The sequence below is a fragment of the Topomyia yanbarensis genome, chromosome 3, assembly GCF_030247195.1.
Source record: "Topomyia yanbarensis strain Yona2022 chromosome 3, ASM3024719v1, whole genome shotgun sequence".
Lineage (NCBI taxonomy): Eukaryota > Metazoa > Arthropoda > Insecta > Diptera > Culicidae > Topomyia > Topomyia yanbarensis.
Genome location: NC_080672.1, coordinates 99,497,339 through 99,511,206, shown reverse-complemented (window position 1 = coordinate 99,511,206; position 13,868 = coordinate 99,497,339). Strand labels below are relative to the sequence as shown.

Below are 13,868 nucleotides of genomic sequence, written 5' to 3'. Positions count from 1 at the left end.
AAGTTGTTAATTGACAATATTCGAGCTCTTACGGTGGAAAAAATAGTGTGCAATGGATTTTTGACGTAAATTACGCCATAATTACACTAGACACAGTGGATAATCAGGGCTGGATGTTGTTGGCTCGAATCAAAACTTGTCGAAAGTAAACAAAGTTCATTTCATATCGTCAACCTGGCGCCCAGGTGGTGAAATCAACGGGGTGCTGGAGCGTTGCCAAAAAAAATTTATTTCCAGATTAAATTTTACTAAACTTCCCAGTTTAACTCAGCCGGAATGCTGGCTGGTTCTAATTCGTATTCCGGCTCCGGTGACACAACCGATTCAAGTTAGAATGTTTAAGGGGTACCATTTCGATGCGGCTTAGCCGCATAACCGAGGCCGGGCGAGGTGGCCACCGACCCGCCGTCGGAAGCAGGCGAACCTGTGATCCACTCGTTTGCCCGGCTTACTCAAACATAGGGGCTATCCCTAGTTTAAGTCCGACTGAGCGGTAGCGAAGTCGGACAGCACGCGCAAAAGCGATGTGGCGTAGCCACATTAGGTGCTGGACACAAAATAAAATTGGCAACGCTAGCAAAATGTAAACACAAATGAACACTCTGGATGAACCTATCGTCAATTGACATTTCGACGAGTTTTGATTCGAGCCAATAATATGGGCCCATAATCAGTGCATATACAGGTCTGTTCCAGTACCAGTAGAAACTGGAAGTACTCCGGAGAAAACCGTTCCTGTACTCTCTTCCTCTCTTTTTTCTTCTGGTAGCAAACCGGAGTACAAAGGAGCAAAGATTTTTTGCTCCTGTTTACTCCGGAGTGACTTCCGTGTACTGGAACAAACCTTATGTGATTATTAGATTAAATCGGGAATTCGGATGCATGCCATAGAAAACACTGCAAAAAAATCGCACATAAAATTCACCTGAAATCATACGTAGATATTTTCTACTATACTTTTCAGGTGAATCTTATGTTTTGACAAAGAAATGCAGTTTCAAGTGAGTCAGATGAACACTATATGATTTTCACGTAGATTTCATCGTAATATACAATGATCTTCAAATTAAAATTTCTTAAAAATCACAAGAATATTCACGTAAATATAACTGGATGTTCAAGTAATCTTTAAATTTGTTTGTGGTAAATTTTATATGTAATTTAAACAGATTTTTCTTTCCAAGAATTCATAAAAATTTAATGGTTTTTTAAGGCAACGTTTTTTTATTTACATCAATCACTCAATACAATCGATATTAAAACTATTTTTAATCCTAAACATATAAAGATGATCGATCTTGTGCAAAGTAATTGGAGGTGTTCCAAATAACTCAATATCAACTATATCAACTATTGCGCTTCGTGCCTTAACCTCATATGCCAAAAAATGGTCATTATAATCCCCTGTTTCCCAAAACTGACTAACAACGAAAATTGAACCACCTAATGAGATGAAATCCAAAATTTCAAAGAGATGTATTTTGTGTTTCTCTAACCGTGTCAAAAAATTCCCAGCACTATACTGCGTTCCTTTATATGCAATTGAGCTCGAAAACATTACTATGAAATCCGAGTTCAAACGCAGAGGTTGTAACAAATTTCTGAAATAATGTCTAAGTCGTAGGTCGCCCGTTTTAAAATTACCAATAGTACAATTATCACTGAAACTTTTGTTAGACGCATCGTAATAGAATTTCAAGCTGGCTTTCACTCCTAACGTGTAGCAAAGATTTTTTCTTGATGACATTACATGTGCGTATTGCTTGAATCCTCTGTGTTTTGCTTCGTAACGAAAACACATCATTTTTTCTATCGGCCCTGAGATGCGAATAATTGACGGATAATGGACAATAAAGTGATGCTTAGGTTTGAGGTCTTTTTTGAAAAGGATAATATATAAATTATGATGTTGACTAGTCTGTTCACGTAATTGATCAATTTCTTCTGATGAAAATGAACGGAGAAGGCACAAATGAACTAATTTAATCAACGATTTACAATATGTCCAAACTTGATCTTCAATAGGAATGTACTGACCAATAAGAAAGGTGAAATAATGAGTAAAGCAGCGCATTTCACTGGAAGTCATTCGTAACGAAACGGTTTTCTTTTTTTCTCTACTATAATATTCAGTTATATCTGGCATGCGTTTCATTTCGCTATCTAGGCACAACTTAGCAAATATCTTTCGTCGTGTATTGAATTCACTAACTGTGAAGTATCTTTTAGTATAAATGAAATAGTCTAGTGCCTCAGTGAAACCGTATTTACAAATTCCATTGCTGAAAATGTCGTGCATAGCATCTACACTACGATTTTCGATTACATGAAAGGATGGCAGATTATTGAATATAGAGTTGCCTGCAATACCAGTATCACAATGTCGCCCAATATCAATATCTTCATCATAATCTTGTCTTCGACGCATACAATCTGCATGTTCTATCACGTCCTTCTTAAGCAATTCTTTAGGTCGTCTACAGAACCGGCAATAAAAGGTAGCATTAAAACCACTTGATAAAAGTAGCATTGTATGCACTCCTAAGTTATCTCCTTGTACCAAACATAAGACGAACCTAATTAATACTGCTTGTCTGTTAAGCATAAACGTGATTCCAACTTCTTCTAAACCTTTAAACTTCTCTATAAGGGCATATAGTAGCTTATTGAATCCAACTACCTTGATGTCAACTTTTTTTAGCATTCCTGCTACAAATATATTGCATAATTTCCCTTGAAATTCTTCAGGGAACGTTGGAAAACTGTAATATATGCCACATATGGAATGTCTATTACTATGAGAGCTTTGGGGGTCATTTACCTCAAATTCATCACTGTAAATCCAGATTGGAATGATAATGTCGTTTTTATATTTTTCTCGGATTTGTTTCCATCTACTAGCAGCAACAAAGTTTTTAATGTCCGATGTCTTTTCAAGTTCTACCGTGTTACTGATAGTTTTCTCTAATAATGCTCCACATTCAAAAAATGTTTTAATTTGATATTCAACTGGCATTAACATTAGATAACTACAGTTTGGTTCGATGCCCAACTCATTCACTACATCGGCTGGCTTATTAATAATGTTATCATTTTCAATAGCAATGATTACAGGCAATTTAAATCCATGTGTGCGTAAATACTTAAAAAAGTTGTGGTCTGAACTGATTAAAGAAAACATTTGTTTAAGTTTGGAGAGATAACATTTAAAATTAAACTCAATTTCAGGATCTGCAAACTTTAAATCCAACAATTCCATTTGGCAAGCAACTTCTTTGAAGATTAATGAGACTCTACGTTGAATGTCGTATACATCCTTGCGCGTAAAATTGTTCTTCATATGCATACTTAACGTAAAATCCGCCGTTGATTTATCAATCGCTTCAAACGTTGGAGATAGGTATTTTGAAAGAGTATTTTGTTCATTTGAATCAACTTTTTGTTTTTTATTTGAATTTTGGCTGTAGTTTGATTCCCTGCTCTCATGATTCGATTCATTTGACTGGTGACTAAAGCTTTCTGTTGCTAAACCTGTTATTGAATGCCTGCTCATGTGCTTTTTAAAAGGATACAGCTTTGAAAAAAGTTGATTGCAATTCATTACAGTACATCTATACCGATAATCTACTGGTACTACATGGTAATTTTTAAGATGATCGAAATAATCGCTTACATTAGAAAATATAAACTTACAGTCAGATAGCATACAACTAATCATTTTTGGTTACTGATGATATGTGCTGAGCAGACAGATACTTTTCCAGACGATTTATTGCAGCATATGACTCACGCTGGCGGATCGAATATGCATAAGAGCTTATGAAGTGCCACACCAACTTAGACACCTTCGAAAAAGGTAATCCGAATATTGCAGACAGCTTTAGAAGTACGTCCGTTGCTCTTGCAGCTGTGTTCACTTCATAGAGTATTTCGTTATACCATATATAAAATGGGCCATCGATTCGAGATACTTCTGTTCCAATAGTAATTAATTTTGGAACAATTGGTAGATTGCGTTCCTCGTAGCCCATACAGATTGTTCGAACTTTTTCTATAGCTGCGTCTAAAGATTCTGCAAAGACAATGGTATCGTCTTGGGCCGTACAGATTGTGGGTTTGTATCGGGATCCTGCTGCGATTGGAGGTAGTACTGTGTGCAATCCTAGCAACAGCGCACAATGTTTAACATCTAAAAATGAAGAAAGCGGAAAATATATAAATAATTGTCTCATAAATTCACTATCACACTCAAAAGAGTACCTTCGCTTGTAGTAGTGCTTTTCAATAATCTCAATAAACCTTCAGCAGATGGATCCAACGCCGTGTTTGAAATGTAAGCAATTAACGCAGGGCGAATAGCAACTAATACTTGCAATCCACTAGTTCCGCCCAATGTGAGTAGTCGAAAATCAATATCAATATTTTTATTAGTAGTATTCGTAGTAGTTGACTTACCAACTGAAAACCATTCGAATTTTTGTAATGCCCATACAATCTTAAGGCTTTTTTGACGAGCTTTTTGTCTCCTAGTATCGTTTTACGCGAATCAAAACTTATTGACCATTTGTCAAGTACTGTAGACCACGGCGTATCATTCAAAGCTAACCATTCATATGCTTCAATCGATTGTTTGCTGTCGAAGTGTGCATCGCATGTTGACTCGCCTGATTTGAGTTTTTTCAAATGTTCTTCTTCCTTTGCGTCGCTTTTTCTCTTCTTTTGTTTTAAATTTCCAATTTTATTTATTATTTTACCGCCGTGATTACGACGGTCTCCACCTCGGGGAATGTAATAACTCTCCTACAATAGAAAGTATGTTCTTTTTATGTCCCATGCGTAGTATAAAATGTGTATGGGTTATTATACCTTGCGTTCCGATTTAAAGATTGTAGTTATAGCCAAAGCATATCTCTCCAAATCATCCACGCGAAGTTGATCCTTAGTCGCCAGATGATATTTTGCGATAATACCAGCTAATGCCAGTTGTTTGGCCTCGCTCAGTTCGCCAAGTGTTGATCTACGCAAAATATCTTTCCCTTCCTCTGAATTTTTCAAGAGCGCTGCTAAAATGCTTGGAGAAAACACAGTATCAGATGAATATGGTGGGTGTTCCTCGTTGTTTTGTTTTTCCTGTCTACGCTCGGTTTCGTTCGTTCCGATCCCGTCATTAAAACTAGCTGCAAGAAGAATAGGAAAAGATAAATACAAGTGCAGTTGCTGTTAGCTAGAATGCTTTATGTGAAGGTATTATGTCAAATGCACTAAAGCGGCTCTTACACATTCAATATTTTTTCAATGCGAGTGTTGACGATATTACTTTAATACGCCAATCCCATTTGAAATACACATCGTCAATACATTTTTTTTCCATTACACGTACAATACTTTAGTCAATACTGTCTAGTATTGATAAAAATATTGAACGTTAAAACCCGCGTGTATTGCTTTATTCGACGTTTTAAATGCAATTCAAATGATGGAACTTTGCACCGTATTAGCAAATTTGAAATAATCCTACCTGAAACACTAGCAGTCGCTAGTTCCGCCTCGCCATTCGACGACACCGATGGCGTGCTCTGGCTTACATCTAGCAGCTCAAGTTCGTCCAGTATTTTTGAGGACTCATTTCCGGTACATAATGAATCAGAGTCAATCTGACTTCTTATTTCAAGGGGTACACAGCCTACTGCTTTTGTAGACACAATTCCCGAATCGGTCGATTCATTGACGGGTGTAATAAGCCTCGCTGCTCTCTTTCAAGTGCATGTGTATTCAGCACGCTTCCACTTGACTCACAGGGTTCGTTTGCTCCTCCATTTCCGGGAAGTCCGTTGCTGGTTAATGCACTGAGGATCGCTGATTTCTATAAATTAATAGATACAAATATGAAAATAAGTGTTTACCATAAAATATCAATTGAACTACATTTCTTTTTCGCCAGGAACTTATAGCTTCAAAAATAACCTCAATTTTCCAATCAGCATCCGTTTGCTGCAAATGACACTGTAACTCTTCAATCGAGAAGGTTATTACTTCGAATAATCCGATCCCGCACTCTGAAAATTGAAACATTTTATAGAGAAGGGTTTATTTATTTGAATATCAATGAATCTTACGCTCGAAAACATCTAGTAGACTTTCAGGGAAGCCTAAATCATCCAACAATAATGAACGCGTATATCCAGTTGACGCCATCTTGAGTTTATAAAACAGTAATTTTCTCACTGTGAGCTCCAGTAAAAGATATGTGAATTTCACCTAACTTTTATCAACATGACACATAACCTTCACTCAAAAATCTAATAAGTTTTATTACCAAGTTGTTAAATTTTACGTGCATCACATAAAATTGAAAGGATTCCTATTTTTTTAATATCACCTGAATTTTCCGGTAAAAAATACGTTTCTAGTTTGTTCAGTGAACATATCCCACCGTAATTTTCTGATCATAGCAAATGTTTTGGACATCCGCTTAGCTTCCTTGTGATTTACCAGGTGCCGATCATTCGTTAGCAGCAAACAATATATGAATTTCATGTAATTGTTTTCGCCGACGATTTCTATGACGCGCTCTCGTCAAATGTTTATACTTGAACGAGCTAGTATATGTAAGTAGTATAGTATATGTAAGCCGTGGTTTGGCTGGAATTTTTGACACTTCGCTAGGCTGTGTCACACAGCCTGTGTATAAAGTCAATGTAGCATATACAGGTATGGCAAAGATGGCACTTTGGTATTCGTAAGATGAATCTTACATGAGTGGTGCGAGTGACCACAGAATAAATCGATTTGCTTTCGTCATTAGGTTCTTTACAGACACAGTTAACTTCACTTGCCTTGACAGTTCGCTTGTACTGTTTACATGGACTTATGCTGTTTTCGGTTTTAGAATCGAGTCGCCCTAGGTTCGCTCTAATGTTTATAGTTTCCATATAAAAGTGACAGCTCCGAGCGAACCTAGAGCAACTCTGATTTAAAAACGAAATCAGCATTAGAAAAATTTGTGGACGACTAGATTTGCTCGAAGCAAATCGTAAAAAATTTTTAAGACTATGTAAACAGTACAAGCGATCTGTCAAAAATGGAACACTTAGTTCATTTGTGACGTCACCGTAAAGTATTCAATACCGTTCGTTCCGCTTCCATTAACGGCCCTTACACGTTCAATATTTTTGTCAATACCAGTATTGACGATATTGTTACAATATTTCAGTCCCGTTTGAAATCCACATCGTCAATACAACTTTTTTCCATTACACGTACAATACTTCTGTCAATACTCTCCAGTATTGACAAAAATATTGAACGTGTAAGGGCCGCTATTGAATCGCGTGAACGATATGACGTTGACCCGTTGTGCTTCTGGATTGTTTACATATTTTTGGTTGCCAACCTAGCAAACCGTGTGTTCTGTCACACCTATATATACGGCATTGGTATAAAGTGTCTGTAGTATAAATCTCGACAAACATATGATTACGGCCTAAAAGCCAACTGTCAAAATTCTCTTTGAAAGGAAATTACGGACAAACGGTTAATGGCCAAACATAATTCACAGTCGCTAGTTCCGCCTCGCCATTCGACGACACCGATGGCGTGCTCTGGCTTACATCTAGCAGCTCAAGTTCGTCCAGTATTTTTGAGGACTCATTTCCGGTACATAATGAATCAGAGTCAATCTGACTTCTTATTTCAAGGGGTACACAGCCTACTGCTTTTGTAGACACAATTCCCGAATCGGTCGATTCATTGACGGGTGTAAGTAATAAGCCTCGCTGCTCTCTTTCAAGTGCATGTGTATTCAGCACGCTTCCACTTGACTCACAGGGTTCGTTTGCTCCTCCATTTCCGGGAAGTCCGTTGCTGGTTAATGCACTGAGGATCGCTGATTTCTATAAATTAATAGATACAAATATGAAAATAAGTGTTTACCATAAAATATCAATTGAACTACATTTCTTTTTCGCCAGGAACTTATAGCTTCAAAAATAACCTCAATTTTCCAATCAGCATCCGTTTGCTGCAAATGACACTGTAACTCTTCAATCGAGAAGGTTATTACTTCGAATAATCCGATCCCGCACTCTGAAAATTGAAACATTTTATAGAGAAGGGTTTATTTATTTGAATATCAATGAATCTTACGCTCGAAAACATCTAGTAGACTTTCAGGGAAGCCTAAATCATCCAACAATAATGAACGCGTATATCCAGTTGACGCCATCTTGAGTTTATAAAACAGTAATTTTCTCACTGTGAGCTCCAGTAAAAGATATGTGAATTTCACCTAACTTTTATCAACATGACACATAACCTTCACTCAAAAATCTAATAAGTTTTATTACCAAGTTGTTAAATTTTACGTGCATCACATAAAATTGAAAGGATTCCTATTTTTTTAATATCACCTGAATTTTCCGGTAAAAAATACGTTTCTAGTTTGTTCAGTGAACATATCCCACCGTAATTTTCTGATCATAGCAAATGTTTTGGACATCCGCTTAGCTTCCTTGTGATTTACCAGGTGCCGATCATTCGTTAGCAGCAAACAATATATGAATTTCATGTAATTGTTTTCGCCGACGATTTCTATGACGCGCTCTCGTCAAATGTTTATACTTGAACGAGCTAGTATATGTAAGTAGTATAGTATATGTAAGCCGTGGTTTGGCTGGAATTTTTGACACTTCGCTAGGCTGTGTCACACAGCCTGTGTATAAAGTCAATGTAGCATATACAGGTATGGCAAAGATGGCACTTTGGTATTCGTAAGATGAATCTTACATGAGTGGTGCGAGTGACCACAGAATAAATCGATTTGCTTTCGTCATTAGGTTCTTTACAGACACAGTTAACTTCACTTGCCTTGACAGTTCGCTTGTACTGTTTACATGGACTTATGCTGTTTTCGGTTTTAGAATCGAGTCGCCCTAGGTTCGCTCTAATGTTTATAGTTTCCATATAAAAGTGACAGCTCCGAGCGAACCTAGAGCAACTCTGATTTAAAAACGAAATCAGCATTAGAAAAATTTGTGGACGACTAGATTTGCTCGAAGCAAATCGTAAAAAATTTTTAAGACTATGTAAACAGTACAAGCGATCTGTCAAAAATGGAACACTTAGTTCATTTGTGACGTCACCGTAAAGTATTCAATACCGTTCGTTCCGCTTCCATTAACGGCCCTTACACGTTCAATATTTTTGTCAATACCAGTATTGACGATATTGTTACAATATTTCAGTCCCGTTTGAAATCCACATCGTCAATACAACTTTTTTCCATTACACGTACAATACTTCTGTCAATACTCTCCAGTATTGACAAAAATATTGAACGTGTAAGGGCCGCTATTGAATCGCGTGAACGATATGACGTTGACCCGTTGTGCTTCTGGATTGTTTACATATTTTTGGTTGCCAACCTAGCAAACCGTGTGTTCTGTCACACCTATATATACGGCATTGGTATAAAGTGTCTGTAGTATAAATCTCGACAAACATATGATTACGGCCTAAAAGCCAACTGTCAAAATTCTCTTTGAAAGGAAATTACGGACAAACGGTTAATGGCCAAACATAATTCACAGCAGTTAATGAAAGAGAAAACTTTTCTCTTTTATTTACTACCAAGATTTGGGATTGGCGAGCAACGGTTTGTCCGGAATTTCCACTCAAAGTGAATTTTGACAGTTGGATTTTAGGCCGTAATCATATGTTTGTCGAGAAATAATATAAAATTGTTTATAAATATTTCTTTACGTTGATTTATAAATTCGCAATAACAATCAAATTATCTGGCTTCGTGAGTGTGCTTCATCTTACTGTAATTTACATCAGATTTTGAAAAATATGAGTAGTAGCAAAAGAAAAACGTTCGACAAAAGTAAGTTTTAAAATAAACAGTATGATTGATTACATTTTCATTTTCCATGTGTAAATGCGGTAGAAATTTTTCAATTTGGTACAATAATTGTACATAGAAAAATCAAAACAATCCTTCTGTAAAATCGTACCTGATTAAACGGCATACCCATTTTGCACATCTTACCCACAGAGAACAGACATCCATGATCGAACAAAAATATTTACAAAACGTGTTTAAGCATTTGAATTCATATACGATAGACACTAGCACCGCCACACCAACCTATCCCAACAATCTGTCAAATCCATTCCGGAACTGATTCGAAATCCTTAATGGATTCAGTATGGAATCTTGCTCAAAGAAAACAACCGATACCGACTCTATTGGTTGATGCATTTGAGCTGGAATTCATGCTGGAAGTCCGAACCGGTTCCGGACTAGTTTAACTGGGTAGAGGAATAACCGCTGTCAATTCTGTCGAACTGAGCCACAAAAAAACATAACGACAGTAGCGCACCTGGTTTGGATATCCCAACTACCTTCGAAACCGTTAGAGATTTTACACAAGTTGAATGCTGAAGATGGACATCTGTTCTCTGTGTCTTACCCTTTAAATCAAATATTCCATGTATGACTAATCAATATTGTCATGTTAGTTCCAGATAAAATCTGCCAGTACGGAACGGATTGCTACCGTAAAAACCCAAATCATTTCAAAGAGTTCTCTCATCCTCACTGTAAGTCTTTTTATACTCCTTGTTTGACTATATTTTATTGGGTACGATCTAATATTTCAGTAGAATCTATATTATGCGATTCTCCGATGAAGGATAATTATCAGATTCCCGATGAATTGTCCACGAGTCGAGAGGTGGTCGAAGAGCAATTAAAAATTCTAGCGCAAATATATCCCGAGCTGTTGAATAACAACCGGCCATTAGCTAAAACATCAAAAAATATTGGAGACACCGAAACGCGGACTCCATCCTCTAGTAGTCCGAAATCTACTCCCAAGGCTAATCCGCATATATCAACTAGTTCATCATCAGTCTGCTCAACGAAAAATGCTTCTAAAGGTGATGCCGTCGCCGATCTATTTGCTGAGAGACGAGCAAAAATGACTAAACAGTTTGAAGAGAAGAAAAAGTCCGAAACTAAGCCATTAAACTGTGCACCAGTTCAGTCGGGATCGAGGGATCCTCCACAACAGGGAGGAGTTTCACTAAAAAAGATAATACCTCGAAATATCAATGATTACTATCCGGTGGTCGCACCCCGTGGACAAATGGCAAAAAAATTGGAAGCTGCTGCTCCGTATAATTTCTTCCTTACGACAATCACCGATGCTAAAGTCACCCATGAAGAACCGTTGTCGATAACATTTCAAGAGTTGCTAGACAGTAGTCTGGGAGAATTAGAATCATCGGTTCAAATGAACTTTATGGTTGATATTGGGTGGCTTCTGGGGCACTATTTCTTTGCTGGTTATGAAGATCGTCCGCTGTTGATTTTGTATGGAGATGAAACTCCTGAACTAAAAATGGTGTCGTCCAAGAAACCGAATGTAACAGCAGTGAAAGTTCACATTGCAACCCCTTTCGGAGTACACCACACCAAGATGGGGTTGTACTTGTACATGGACGGTTCAATGCGGATTGTCGTTTCAACGGCCAATTTATATGAAGATGATTGGCACAACCGAACTCAGGGACTGTGGGTGAGTCCTAGGCTGCCACCGGTGTCTGAGGACGCAGATACCGGATTTGGGGAAAGTCGCACTGGTTTTAGGGGAAGTTTAATTTCCTATTTGAATTCCTACAAAATAGCTCCACTGCAGCCGTGGGTGGCAAGAATTCAGAAAATTGACTTCACAGCTGTTAAGTATGTACAATTTGACCATGTTTAGGTTTATTGCTAATATTCATTTCAGCGTGTTGTTAGTGGCCTCGGTTCCTGGTGGTCATTTAAATACTCCAAAAGGACCACTTTGGGGACATCCCCGCTTGGGGTATCTGTTAGGGCAACATTCAGCACCGGTTGATGATACTTGTCCAGTTGTGGCGCAAAGCTCCAGTATCGGAAGTTTAGGGCCAAATCCTCAATCCTGGGTTCTGTCAGAACTTATGGCAAGTTTCAGACGAGATTCGGTCCCTATTGGCTTACGAAGAGTACCAGCGTTTAAGATGATATTCCCTAGCTTCAGCAATGTGAGGAACAGTCATGATAATCTGCTAGGAGGAGGGTGCCTACCTTACATGAAGGCCACCAATGATAAGCAACTGTGGCTCAAGGAACATCTGCATCAGTGGAGGAGTGAGTCTAGACACCGAACAAAGGCGGTGCCTCACATCAAAACGTACTGTCGGTGGTCACATCGTGGGCTCTATTGGTTTTTACTAACGTCTGCAAATCTTTCCAAAGCTGCATGGGGTGTGTACAACAAATCTGCCAAATTTGAGGCTCCCTTGAGAATCAACAGCTACGAGGCGGGAGTGTTGTTTCTGCCCAAATTTATGGTAATTTGTGTATAGATTTTTTAAACGAACGAAAATAATGGATCTGCATTTTTAGATTGGCGAAAACTTTTTTCCGATGGAATCTAAATCCGAACAGCAGCATGCTCGGTTCCCGATGCCGTATGACGTCCCCATCATTCCTTACGCTTCGGAGGACACTCCATTTTTCATGGATTATTTGAGACAATAATTGTGATGGATATTCAAATTAAAAAAAAAATCATCTCAAATATTTTTTCAAATAAAAAACGTTTTTGTTTTGTAGTATGATTTTTTGATTTTCAAGTTTGTTGACAGCACTGACAAGTCCAGAATACACCAACAGGACCTTTTGCCCCAAATGGTGGTTACTTAGACTACGGATTTTTAGGGACATATTAGGTAGATAAAAACTTAGCTTTATCGTATTTCTCAAGTGGAAGTCGAAAGTGCAGTAACACTTGAAAATACACAGAAGTTCGGTAATAGCGCTCTGGCGATCATTGGTTCTCCTCAAGGGTGATCGCAGGAGAGAGAGAGAGAGAGAGATTACGTCGAGCTCAAATATGCGAGCTCCAGAAGATCCAGACGTTCGAGAATTGTAGAGCAAACAGTAAGTTTAAGACAAATAGGGCTGAATAACAATCAATGCCTCTGGATGCTGAGAGTGTCGAGGTATATGACTGACAAAGGTAAGAAGTGCACAGAATTGACAGATATCGAAGTATAAAGCGTATGAACCGGTGTTTGACAGCCTCGATTCTGTCAACCCCGTTCTTGTAGTACGGACAATTGACCATTTGCTGGGTTTAAAACCATTCTGTTTATATCATACCACGTACTAACGCTGCTAAGTTGAATCTGAAGAAATTTGGCATCGATAGTAGCTCGTATCAGTCGAAAATTCTTTATGTCGTCGGCGAAAGAAAGGCAGTGTTCTGTAATTTGATACTGACGGCATTAAAATAGAGTAGGAATATCAGTGGGCCGAGATGGCTTCCTTGCGGGATGGTGGATGTAGCGGGGAATGGTGTAGACATTGCACCTTAGTGCTGATTTGATGTTGCCTTCCATAGAGGTAGGAATGAAACCAGCGAAGAAGTAGATGAACAACGAGTTTTTCTACTTTGAGAACGTTTTGAGCTTCGATGTCACGGTAACCCGTGGAGCAAATAGCTGTCTGTTGATGAATTTAGACCGCTGACGTTCTGGTAGTAAACCTTTTTGGTGTTGCAGGACGGATCAGGTTCAGCTGGGGGGCGTAGACTGTAGCAACAGCAGAGAGCGTCGCAATGTTGTCGTTTTGAGCGAACTGAAAGGTCCTTTCATCACTTCCACGAACAGAACAGCTGTCGATCGGTTGCTAGACTGTGGCGGGGGGACTCGAGACAACCCACATCAACTGCGTTCTACCCCAGAATACGTCGTTGGCGAGATAACGGGTTGACATCTAGTTACGGGCTGGTACAGTATGGTACAGTTCAAAGCGCCAAGACGTCGGAGCAACT

General features: G+C 38.4%; 4 protein-coding genes across 5 annotated transcripts; 1 reads left to right on the top strand and 3 right to left on the bottom strand.

Moving 5' to 3' along the window:
• Positions 1-2,468: 2,468 nt before the first annotated feature.
• Positions 2,469-4,465, bottom strand: LOC131687098 (uncharacterized). The gene is made up of 3 exons (XM_058971137.1): positions 4,261-4,465; positions 2,681-4,189; positions 2,469-2,477 (listed from the first exon to the last, which is right to left on the bottom strand). The coding sequence occupies exons 2-3, from the start codon at positions 3,716-3,718 to the stop codon at positions 2,469-2,471; spliced, it is 1,047 nt and encodes a 348-aa protein (XP_058827120.1). The 5' UTR covers positions 3,719-4,189; positions 4,261-4,465.
• A 1,218-nt stretch (positions 4,466-5,683) lies between these two features.
• LOC131687097 (uncharacterized) lies at positions 5,684-6,238 on the bottom strand. The gene is made up of 3 exons (XM_058971136.1): positions 6,117-6,238; positions 5,926-6,056; positions 5,684-5,863 (listed from the first exon to the last, which is right to left on the bottom strand). Exons 1-3 carry the CDS (start codon positions 6,193-6,195, stop codon positions 5,684-5,686), a joined length of 390 nt encoding a protein of 129 aa, XP_058827119.1. The 5' UTR covers positions 6,196-6,238.
• A 1,282-nt stretch (positions 6,239-7,520) lies between these two features.
• On the bottom strand, positions 7,521-8,266 carry LOC131687096 (uncharacterized). The gene is made up of 3 exons (XM_058971134.1): positions 8,146-8,266; positions 7,955-8,085; positions 7,521-7,892 (listed from the first exon to the last, which is right to left on the bottom strand). Exons 1-3 carry the CDS (start codon positions 8,222-8,224, stop codon positions 7,521-7,523), a joined length of 582 nt encoding a protein of 193 aa, XP_058827117.1. The 5' UTR covers positions 8,225-8,266.
• Positions 8,267-9,535: 1,269 nt separating this feature from the next.
• LOC131694022 (probable tyrosyl-DNA phosphodiesterase) lies at positions 9,536-12,645 on the top strand. 2 transcript variants are annotated; one of them, XM_058982362.1, is made up of 5 exons: positions 9,536-9,883; positions 10,522-10,602; positions 10,663-11,746; positions 11,796-12,381; positions 12,437-12,645. In XM_058982362.1, the coding sequence occupies exons 1-5, from the start codon at positions 9,850-9,852 to the stop codon at positions 12,569-12,571; spliced, it is 1,920 nt and encodes a 639-aa protein (XP_058838345.1). In that variant the 5' UTR covers positions 9,536-9,849; the 3' UTR covers positions 12,572-12,645. The 2 variants fall into 2 exon arrangements, with proteins under 2 accessions (XP_058838345.1, XP_058838346.1); XM_058982363.1 differs by having other exon boundaries at positions 9,829-9,883; positions 10,666-11,746.
• The last annotated feature ends 1,223 nt before the right edge of the window (positions 12,646-13,868 follow it).

Bases quoted from the DNA above. Each gene is read 5' to 3' on its own strand.
- LOC131687098 (XM_058971137.1), bottom strand. From the start codon at position 3,718: ATGATTAGTTGTATGCTATCTGACTGTAAGTTTATATTTTCTAATGTA.
- LOC131687096 (XM_058971134.1), bottom strand. From the start codon at position 8,224: ATGGCGTCAACTGGATATACGCGTTCATTATTGTTGGATGATTTAGGC. The intron at 8,086-8,145 runs GTAAGATTCATT...TTCAATTTTCAG, and splicing joins TCTACTAGATGTTTTCGAGC to AGTGCGGGATCGGATTATTC. The intron at 7,893-7,954 runs GTAGTTCAATTG...ATTAATTTATAG, and splicing joins GTTCCTGGCGAAAAAGAAAT to AAATCAGCGATCCTCAGTGC.
- LOC131687097 (XM_058971136.1), bottom strand. From the start codon at position 6,195: ATGGCGTCAACTGGATATACGCGTTCATTATTGTTGGATGATTTAGGC. The intron at 6,057-6,116 runs GTAAGATTCATT...TTCAATTTTCAG, and splicing joins TCTACTAGATGTTTTCGAGC to AGTGCGGGATCGGATTATTC. The intron at 5,864-5,925 runs GTAGTTCAATTG...ATTAATTTATAG, and splicing joins GTTCCTGGCGAAAAAGAAAT to AAATCAGCGATCCTCAGTGC.
- LOC131694022 (XM_058982362.1), top strand. From the start codon at position 9,850: ATGAGTAGTAGCAAAAGAAAAACGTTCGACAAAA. The intron at 10,603-10,662 runs GTAAGTCTTTTT...CTAATATTTCAG, and splicing joins AGAGTTCTCTCATCCTCACT to TAGAATCTATATTATGCGAT. The intron at 12,382-12,436 runs GTAATTTGTGTA...CTGCATTTTTAG, and splicing joins TGTTTCTGCCCAAATTTATG to ATTGGCGAAAACTTTTTTCC.